The 9,127-nt window shown below is 49.3% G+C and overlaps 3 protein-coding genes across 3 annotated transcripts; 1 reads left to right on the plus strand and 2 right to left on the minus strand.

The window, feature by feature from the left end:
• The first annotated feature begins 247 nt into the window (after positions 1 to 247).
• Positions 248 to 2,023, plus strand: EI90DRAFT_3295184 (stretch-activated cation channel Mid1). Its single transcript, XM_039067456.1, has 3 exons — positions 248 to 833; positions 890 to 1,327; positions 1,384 to 2,023. The coding sequence occupies exons 1-3, from the start codon at positions 452 to 454 to the stop codon at positions 1,983 to 1,985; spliced, it is 1,422 nt and encodes a 473-aa protein (XP_038907844.1). The 5' UTR covers positions 248 to 451; the 3' UTR covers positions 1,986 to 2,023.
• A 25-nt stretch (positions 2,024 to 2,048) lies between these two features.
• EI90DRAFT_3138173 (uncharacterized protein) lies at positions 2,049 to 4,424 on the minus strand (the record flags this gene model as incomplete). The annotated part of the gene is made up of 11 exons (XM_039064886.1): positions 2,049 to 2,090; positions 2,146 to 2,336; positions 2,415 to 2,565; positions 2,622 to 2,817; positions 2,877 to 3,068; positions 3,126 to 3,459; positions 3,507 to 3,537; positions 3,594 to 3,910; positions 3,971 to 4,109; positions 4,162 to 4,264; positions 4,318 to 4,424. 11 exons carry the CDS (start codon positions 4,422 to 4,424, stop codon positions 2,049 to 2,051), a joined length of 1,803 nt encoding a protein of 600 aa, XP_038907845.1.
• An 842-nt stretch (positions 4,425 to 5,266) lies between these two features.
• Positions 5,267 to 8,783, minus strand: EI90DRAFT_3096073 (CBF/Mak21 family-domain-containing protein). The gene is made up of 11 exons (XM_039062524.1): positions 8,437 to 8,783; positions 8,264 to 8,378; positions 8,095 to 8,214; positions 7,903 to 8,041; positions 7,466 to 7,820; positions 7,306 to 7,411; positions 7,026 to 7,244; positions 6,780 to 6,971; positions 6,376 to 6,711; positions 6,113 to 6,316; positions 5,267 to 6,059 (listed from the first exon to the last, which is right to left on the minus strand). Exons 1-11 carry the CDS (start codon positions 8,664 to 8,666, stop codon positions 5,592 to 5,594), a joined length of 2,484 nt encoding a protein of 827 aa, XP_038907846.1. The 5' UTR covers positions 8,667 to 8,783; the 3' UTR covers positions 5,267 to 5,591.
• Positions 8,784 to 9,127: the final 344 nt, after the last annotated feature.

Below are 9,127 nucleotides of genomic sequence, written 5' to 3' on the forward strand. Positions count from 1 at the left end.
TAAATCCAGTCAGGAGCGGACGAAATCTACCACCATCCTTGACGCTGCCGGAGCATATCTACGACAGCACAGGCACAATGCCAGCTCTTTTCCGCCCGATCCCAAAGACACATGAGCGACCGCTATAAGAGGTCCAAGTGGAATCTTCCCACAACTGCGAGCGGTGAAGCGCCCTATCTTCCAACAGAGAGCTGGGTCTTGAGTATTAGGGCTTGTAGTTGTGGCGCTTACATAAGCATTTGATTACGTAACGTCTTCTGCACCGACGCTTGGCGCTCAGATCAACGAAGATTTGTGGAGAATGGACACCTGACACGCAATAAGAGCGTCGTCATCCTCCAGCCCCTCCCAACAAGTGAATTTGCGGCGAGTGACAGGCTGTGCTTGGGTTGTACAGGGCAGTGTTGCGAAGCGTTCAATCTTTAAGCGCCTCGAAGTTACCCTCTCCGAGATGTCTTTGTCACTTTTTGCCCTGTGGCTGACCCTTACGCCTTTATCATGTCTTTCGCAGACTACCCTTTCAATCCCATCTAAGACTTCTGCTTCTGTATCCTCCATCGAGTCACCAGCAGTGTTTGCTATACCATCATCCTCGTCCACTCTTCACTTAAGCGTTGTGCTCTGCACATCTACACAACCACCCCCACGATTTTTCCTGAATAATGGCACAAATATTCCCCCACCTGGGACAGAGACTTCTGGAGCGGAACTGGTACTGAAAGGTGGACTCGCTCAGTGGACTGGAACAGGACCGGCTACATTGCTTGCTCGTGCGGGAAGGGGTGGTTCGGGGAATCAGACTCGGTTATTCCAAATTGGAATTTCTGCGGAGGGTGAGCACGGTCCCAAAACTATCCCCCCCCCTCGACTGATACATTCCTCACCGAAGAGCAAATATTCGACGTCGACACTCGGCCTCCACACCTTGGAGATACAACTGCTAATCAAGCACTTATTTTTTCCCCTCCATTTCAATCCATCCCATTTGACGAGCCTACTTATCCTAAATATGTCCTTCCACCTGCAAACATCACTTCATCCAATTCAACACAGCCCCCTCCTCAAACATTGCTGGTGTTCCAAACTGCTAATATCTCCCCGGCACTAGCGCAAGTCAGTCAATCTGCCTGTGGGATAACTGAAGTACCTGGGAATCTACTTTCGTCTGGAGACCATCCACTCAACACGACAACTGTTCTTCGAGATTACACTGATTATCGGACCCAGTGGCTGTTTGAAAAATTGACACCGTCCACGAACTACACTGCATATGTTGTCACCAATAATTCAGTACTCAGCGGACCTCTTTTCTTTGTTACGAAGTCATGTTGGCTATTTTTCTTTTTCTTGGCGTATCCATCGCTGATCATCTTTCGTCCATAGCGAACTTTAGTTGTCCGCTGGTCCACTCCGTGCCTTTCTGCCCCTCTGTCACGTATGCCGTCCCCCTTCCACAGCCCCCAACCGGCGCAACATCATATGCTGCTGACACTGTACCCTCTAACATAACGTCACCTCTCTTATCATCGCTCAGTAATTTCACCACATCTCTTCTCACTTTCGCATGCGGACGAGACATTTACTCCCCACTTCAAACCTGTGCATCGTGTCAGCGTGCATACAGATCGTGGCTCTGCGCCGTCTCGTTCCCTCGATGTGGTGAGCCTCCTCAGCCGACACAGCCATCAGGAAACGGGGGGGTCCCCCCACCGCTTGCCCCCGCACTTATCACCGGTAATTCACCTCGTGCCTTAACTCTACCACTGGAACAAAACTTCACTGAACTTCTTCCGTGTGTCGAAATGTGTCACGAAGTCGCGCGAGCTTGCCCTAGTTTCCTGCAATGGAGATGCCCGTCGAACAAGGTGAACGCGGCGGATAGTTACGGTATTGGCTATGTTGATAGTTTAGATCACGACCAAGGACAGGGTTGGACTGGTATACCACAGGATAGCTATGGGAATGTATGGTGTAACTTTGCTTAGAGCCTATCGTGCCCACTGCTTAATTTAATCCACTTATGATCAAGCGTGCATGTGGCAAGAAATTTATGCAAGGGAGTTTGGTATAATGACCGAGGGAGATCTCTCCTTTGCATTCCGTTCTGTCAACCATTTCTGCCAAGAGACGAGGGGACCTACTCACCTTCCTTCCTCCTCCACAATCCCATTCAAGGGAGGCCCTCAGACCCTTATTGTCAGAGTACATGACGCTAACGGTGTAATCAAAAGTCCAGTAACCTCCGGTCTCCCCTTGTCGTTGTTTCCAATCCTGAAGGTTATCCGGCACATTAACGGATATTGTACACACGTATTCGAAGCCATTGAATAGCCTACCTGTAAACAAAGGGTTGCGGCACCGCCGAAATGAGTGATTTGCACTGAATCGCACCGAAAAGATGATCAGCCACTTACGATCCTCGCTCTCCGCCCAACGTGGAGTGGGTCGGTCGGTGGCAGTGAAAGCTAATATGTTCACAGAAAGGCGACCAACTTTACTGGTAGGGACGTCAGAGTAAAGACGAAAATGCCTATGCCATCGTTCTCCTTGCTTTACGATTTGACCCTGGTGGAAGTCGTAAATAAGTACAGCTGTACACCCGGGGAAAGTGTTTCACTTACCCGACGTACTAGGGCAACCCAGGCTCCTGCGACGGAATCTTTTCCATCAGCGCAATGGCGTATTTGGCGTGTTTTGTGAGCCCGATCATTGGGGTTGAACGTCCGACCCATAACCACTCCAAATTCATATTTACACGGGCGGATAACAGCCAACTTTGCACGCCAAATGACGGCACCATACGATACGGCTTTGGACCTTGAAATAAGCACCTGATTTCAACACCACGAAAGGTGAGGGGAATTGCGAAATCATACTTTGAATCATTGGCTGGTACGACCTGGCATCTCTTCCTGTCGAACTCGGCCTGGAGTTTTTCCGCCAGGTGTTGACTATCACCGAAGCCGCCTACAAGGAGGATGTGTCCACATTCCGTCCCTTTCAGCTGAAGTCGAAGCGATGCGATGATCTTGTTGACAGAGGGTGTGAAGAAAGATTCAATCGTGCGCCTTTGGGGGTTCTAGTCTGAGATGCTTGGGGGATTATTATACATTGGCGTTGCTCACCCATCCAGAGCCATGCGACCTCGTCTTACCCCTGCAGCCCCGATCGTCACTTGGGTGCTGCCAACCCGAACATACGCACCATTTTCGGAGTTCTTGAAAGCTCTCTTGGCGTTCCCCTCAAAATCTTCGACGGCTTCTTTGACGAATTCTATTTGTGCGTTTTCATCAAGTTTCGCTCGTTTCGCTGCGAAGCGATGCAAGAAGTACTGCGCAGCAACTTTATCGACGAAGATACCGCCTGCTTGTACACAAGCCGAAGGCTTAACTTCTTCGAGTCTGAGGTATGGGTGTGTATCGGTGACACAATACACGGTAATGTCCACGGTCGATCCACCTGACGCTATTGTAAGCACAAGACAGGAGAGTCCGAAATGATTTCACCTGCATCACAAACAACAAACCGAGCATTTTTCTGTGGCGCAGAGATCGTCAATTCAGTGGCTTATCTGTCTACTCGAAACAGCTTACAGTGAGCCAAGGTGCGAGGTTATTGGTAAAGATGCAGTAATGCACGCCTGCCTCAGCTTCAGATACGAAAAAAGTTCGTTTCACCGCATCAGCCTCCCTGACAAGCTTCGCTGCGATGGCTGCATCTCGCAGGAATGTCTGTTCAGTGGGGCCCCATCCGTTTGGATGCGTGATGACTATTTCGACCTTCTCACTACATCTGCTCCAGACAAATTCCCCATCGGGTACTCGATCGCAGAATGCGTGTCTCGCATGATCGAATAAATAAGTGAAAAAATCAGTATATATCTTGAGCAACGTGACACCATATGGGAGAGCTGTGGGGACATGGTGAATAAATTCGTTTAAGGTCACAAGTAGGAAAGGTATCAACGTACGGTCTAAAGCAATGTCCAGCCTGTTACTCTTCGCCCCAGGGTGTAGGTGCAACTTGAAGTGTTTTGCAAGGCTCCAACCACCTCTCGCCGCCCGGATTTCAGCATCAGGGGTAGCAGCCTCTGCACCAAATAATCTCGCCTGGTCGAGGAAAGTGAATGACGAAGCAGCTATCATGGTAGAACGGCCCTACATTGCCATGCCTATCGTACCAAGCCAGGGATGGAACCTTATTTTCGCTCTGATGGACCGGCTGGCCAGGCCAACCGCTTACGCATGACACAGCTTGAGGGGAACTACCAAGCTTGATGAGACTCAGCTCGTTAGGCGATTACGGCGATTAACATACAACGGGAACAGATGTGAGTACGCAACCCCAGAGTATGTGGCGCCAATATCAAACGCGAGTATAAGCTTCTCTCTGCCAGACCACAGTTCTGTCGAAAAAGACTTCATGTGGCTTCAAGCAGGTAAATTTTGCCGTTACTAGTGAGATCCAGCTGAAGCCGTATACAACACGTCTTGCGCCTCAGGGGGCTTACTTGAGCAGAAATATCCCATCTTTTATGCCGGATGATTTGACGCCATTCGACTAGGCGCGATGAATGTCAATATTGTCAAGGAATTAGTGGCGGTACTCAAAAGTTGAATGGAATCACAGATTTGCCTTCAATTCATTTGCAATTCGTATTTGAGCGTTGAATTCAGTGCCTGTCGCACGGAATGCACTAGTGACAGATTTTCGAGGTCGCCAGTGACATATCCTGCCTAAGAACTGCTTGCGCGGCTTCATCTTTATTTCGCCGCTGACTGGCTCCTTTTCAGTTCTCATTCCATGGTGTTGCAACCATCACCGCTCGCCTGGCGAGCTGCCAATCAGCCTCCGAACGACGCTGAAAGAAAAGCTGAAACTTGTCCCACTGCTAAGACTACTGCATCAGACATCCTGGTCATGCTTTCCCCCATGAATTGTGGCTCCGAGCATAGCTGCTTTCGCCGGCAACGCGAAGATCGCAAGGGAAAAGTCGAGCGAGGAGCTTCGCTTTCTACAGCACTCTCAAGCGTGCATAACCCTGATGGGACTTTTGTTTCATGGCTATGTGGGGGATCGCGCCTCATCACTCGATTTGATGACGGACATTCCTGAAAATCTGGGGATCACACCGGCAACCCGAGATTAATTTGCTTTGACTTTCCTTGCCACTGGTGCCTCTCAGTGTCATGAGCGGGTTAGCACGGAGAGCGTTGCCTATTTATACTTTGTTATTTAAAATTCTGGGTTTATGTTAGTGTGACAGGTTCTGGATGGGCGTTTCGCTCGCGGTTCTGCTGTGGGGCCCCAGTCCAACAGATAAAACAATAATGTGACATATAAGAGTGGCCGCGCGTTTGCACGTTCTACCCATCGTCCATCGTGGGGTGGTCCAGCGGCGCTCAAATTATCACATGGTTACCTTGGGATAACATTTCCCCTTGCTGTATGCTTGCGATACAAAGGAATTTACTTGTCGGTGGGACTGAAGGACATAAATACCGATTACGCGCAGTCGAAGGTGAGACAGCAACCGATCCTGTGTGCATGATTAATTTCGTATGAAAATGTGGTACTCGGCATTTATCCCTCTAGATGTCATCCTCTGGTCCCTCCTCGATAAGCTTAGCATAATCTTCGTACGACGCAAATGTAGGCAGTGCCAATTTACGTTTCTTCCTGCCTCCTTTACTTTTATCACTTGCATGGGGCTTACGGAGTCCTGAAACGGCTTCTGAGTCTTCCGGTTCGAAAGCTGACGGAGAAGCCTTCGGGTCGTCTTCATTGCCTCGGTCCGGCAACTCAACATCTGAAAGATCGACAAGATCCACGTCCGATTCAATGAGACTGCCTTCGGATCCGTCTTCAGCCCCGGCGCCATCAAGGCTGCCAGCGGCGTCCGAATCCGCATCGTCCGTGTCGATGTCACCATTGCTATTCTGGGCTTCCGACAGTTCTTCATCTGGGTCTTCAGAATCAACAGTCCCGTTGGGCGTATCGTCGGAATCCTCTTCCAGGGGATCAATATCCTGTCCGCCTGGCATAGTTTTCTTCAATGCCTATGACGGTAGACTGAGCCAATGAGGTATGGACGTGAAAGGGAATAACCCACCTCCCAAACCTCATCCTCATTTACTTCGTCATCTGACGCTCCATCTTCATCTGAATGCTCTCCGCTTTCGTCTCCATAGAACTCGCCCTCTTCGCCCGTTCTTCGTTGTTTCCTCTTCTCGATTACTTTTGCTATCTTTTCGGCCTTTTTGGCTATCTGCTGCTCCTTGTGTACTTTAGTCATGAAGAACCTATGAAAGAATAACTGAAGATTGAAGGGAACAGCGTCAGCTGAAAGTTTGTGATGATAATGTAATCTCCCACCTCATTGACTGGGATTTCCTCCACCGTTTTGTTCCGGAAAGTTTCCTCGTTTACCGGCCCGCCACCAGACGCTCCGTGCATGAATATGCCACCACCTATCCCTTCCCTTGTCTTTATGACCCCACCCACGTCGATGTCTAATGACGCGTATGCCTCAGGCTGCATGACTCTGACTTCCATAGGCTTAGGTGGCTTGGGTTTCTTATACACGAATCGGTCGAGGAAGTGCGAGAGCGTGTTCAGAGCCAGGTCGGGGGAAGTGGTGACGGGGATGGATGCTAATATCTGTTTTGCGTGCAAGGACACTGATGGATGATAGTGATACACAAGCGGAATCTGAAGTAGCCGTCAGGATAAAAGTTTCAGTGTAAGCTAGCGACACAAAGTGGCATGAAAAGACACACTAATTCCCATAAACAGGTTGTCTCTGCGTGAGCCGACGCAGGATTTCCTTTTTTTGGATCGTAGGCCTGCACGGCAGTGTTGGTTTCGGGTTGCTGGGTTTCCCGACGTTTCCGTTTGCCAGTTGGTCCTGATAATCTCTCTAAGCTAGATTGTTGCATCATCATACGCAAATCAATACTAAGCTCGATCAGCTAGCAAAATAAATTTAGCTTGATGAATACGGGAGACCAACTGGATGAATGAACCTGAGAGAGTAGATATAAGGCACCGCAAATGAAAGCGGGCTGATGCATTGTCAGCGCTTGCAAGAAGCGTTTCACCAATGCAACAACTCGTATCGTGTTCCTATCAGCTTTTATGGCCTTGAATGCTAGGTTGAGCCACATTGCCTGTTTCGATGTGGTAATGAGGCGCGAGTCGATGACTGATTCGTACAGACAGCCGTAAAAACGATCTTCAATCGCCTAGGAAATCATGAAAATGTTCAAAAAAAAAAAAACATGACAGGAAGCGTTGAATACTGACCGGTTTGAAACGCAAGATCAAATGAATCAAAGTCAATGCCCGAATACTGACGTTGAAGCTCCCAGAGGATGTGATTCGAAACAAGGTGTCAATGTGGTCGTCGATGCTGCGAATTGGATATCAGATAAAGCTGAAGGTAAAGATTCTTTGAACTACATACAGTGTGACTTGACTCATGCTTGCGTAAGGGAAGGCCCGATTAAGGCCAGTTAGAATCTCGGAGATAATCCCGGAATGGGCATCGTCTGCCTCCACGAAGCTACCAGCCGGTTGGGAATGCTTGGATTTCCCCCCCTTGACATGCTTCTGGGGACGTCTTCCTCTCCCTTTCCTATCATTTTTATCTGTTGTATCCTCTGTTGGCACCGTTTGAGGGTTCCTTCCACTCTCATCGAGGATCTGTTTGAAGAGCTTGAAATATAAGTCTATCAGACTTGCCGTCACTCCAGGAGGATCTTTGTGTGATAGCTCAATCTGATTGAGGGTGATGATGCTAAAGTAGCGGGAGTGGTGTTCTTGGGAGTGGATGAGGATGTAGACATTTTGTTTGAGTCACCGAACTTGACATGCTTGCCGGTGCCAGTTTTGGGCCCCGACGTAGCAACTGAGGTGCGACGGGGCGAAAGATAAGTTCGGTGGCTTCGCGAATGATGACAAGCTTCATCCCAGGGTGATGCTGTAACAGCGTCACCACATGGCGCGAAGCCCTGGACGCCACCCGCTTCTCCGTGTCACCCTATACTGTCTAGATTGAGGTGAAGCACCTTCTCACGGCGGATGAAGACGAACCAGTTTGTTCACAAGGACCCTTAGAAGGTTTTGCTCTTGTTCAGGCTTGGTGTAAAGCAACTGATAGATGAGCATCATGGCTTCAGTCCGGACATAAGGGAGCGGGTCCATTGAAAGAGCCTGGAGGAAGGAATCAATAGACTTTGTTCGATTCCTTGACTTGACGAACCTCAAGTATTTGTAAGATTGAGAAGAAATATTTCTTCAACCAGTCCTCGAAGTACCAATACGTGAGATGCGCATCGGTCACCTCTGGGTGTGTAAGTGGTTGATCAACAAAGTACCTACGAGCGAAGCCAGGTCAAACGTGCAAGAGGAAGAGATATTACTATACGTGCATACTTTAATTTTCGATCCGGCGCGCCACCACCTATCCACCAATCCACAATAGCCTTCAACGCCTTCAAACTCTCATCTCTCCCCTTTTTTCCCGCCATCGCTTTCAAACCCTCCAGAGCCCTTGTGTTATGCATCGGGCTAGATTGCGCCAATAGGACTAGAGCTGATAGTCTGTCTGACGAGGTCCCCGATTTCAGGACATCCGAGACAAATCGCTGGTCGGTAGCACTCATTTCTGGGGCCTTTAGGGAAGCATGTAGTTTCTCGGCCCGTGAGCGAAGTGATGACACAGAAGAGGGTCAACAAGGGTGGGAGGCGCTGGCAGGGTATATGGGTTGCTGTACCAGAGCGCCTCTGTTGGGATGTCCTGCACAATTGCGCCAAGTTTCACAAGCGGAAAGACTCCTAACGCTCGCAGTAACTGACCATTTTCACTCTCCCAAGTTTTTGGAAGATTTCTGTAGTCGACTTGGCAGATGTCTCGACGTTGGCTCCCGATTTTCTCGTCCTCGACGTGTGAGACTCATCTTTCCTTGCTTTTCGCCGTTCTCGCTTAGGATTGAAGTCTTCGTTGCCTCCAGGGGAGGCATCCTCACGAAGCAACCCGAAATCCAGACTTGCCAAAAATTGGCTAATTTCCTCCTGGGATATATCCTGAACAGGACCACAAAGCAAACTCGGTGTCAAATGCAAA

This window comes from Cantharellus anzutake (assembly GCF_015039405.1).
Source record: "Cantharellus anzutake strain C23 chromosome Unknown EI90scaffold_214, whole genome shotgun sequence".
Lineage (NCBI taxonomy): Eukaryota > Fungi > Basidiomycota > Agaricomycetes > Cantharellales > Hydnaceae > Cantharellus > Cantharellus anzutake.

Bases quoted from the DNA above. Each gene is read 5' to 3' on its own strand.
- EI90DRAFT_3096073 (XM_039062524.1), bottom strand. From the start codon at position 8,666: ATGAGTGCTACCGACCAGCGATTTGTCTCGGATGTCCTGAAATCGGGG. The intron at 7,412-7,465 runs GTATGTAGTTCA...TCCAATTCGCAG, and splicing joins AGCATGAGTCAAGTCACACT to CATCGACGACCACATTGACA. The intron at 6,972-7,025 runs GTTCATTCATCC...TTATTTTGCTAG, and splicing joins CCTTATATCTACTCTCTCAG to CTGATCGAGCTTAGTATTGA.
- EI90DRAFT_3295184 (XM_039067456.1), top strand. From the start codon at position 452: ATGTCTTTGTCACTTTTTGCCCTGTGGCTGACCCTTACGCCTTTATCA. The intron at 834-889 runs GTGAGCACGGTC...TCCTCACCGAAG, and splicing joins AATTGGAATTTCTGCGGAGG to AGCAAATATTCGACGTCGAC. The intron at 1,328-1,383 runs GTTGGCTATTTT...TTTCGTCCATAG, and splicing joins TTTCTTTGTTACGAAGTCAT to CGAACTTTAGTTGTCCGCTG.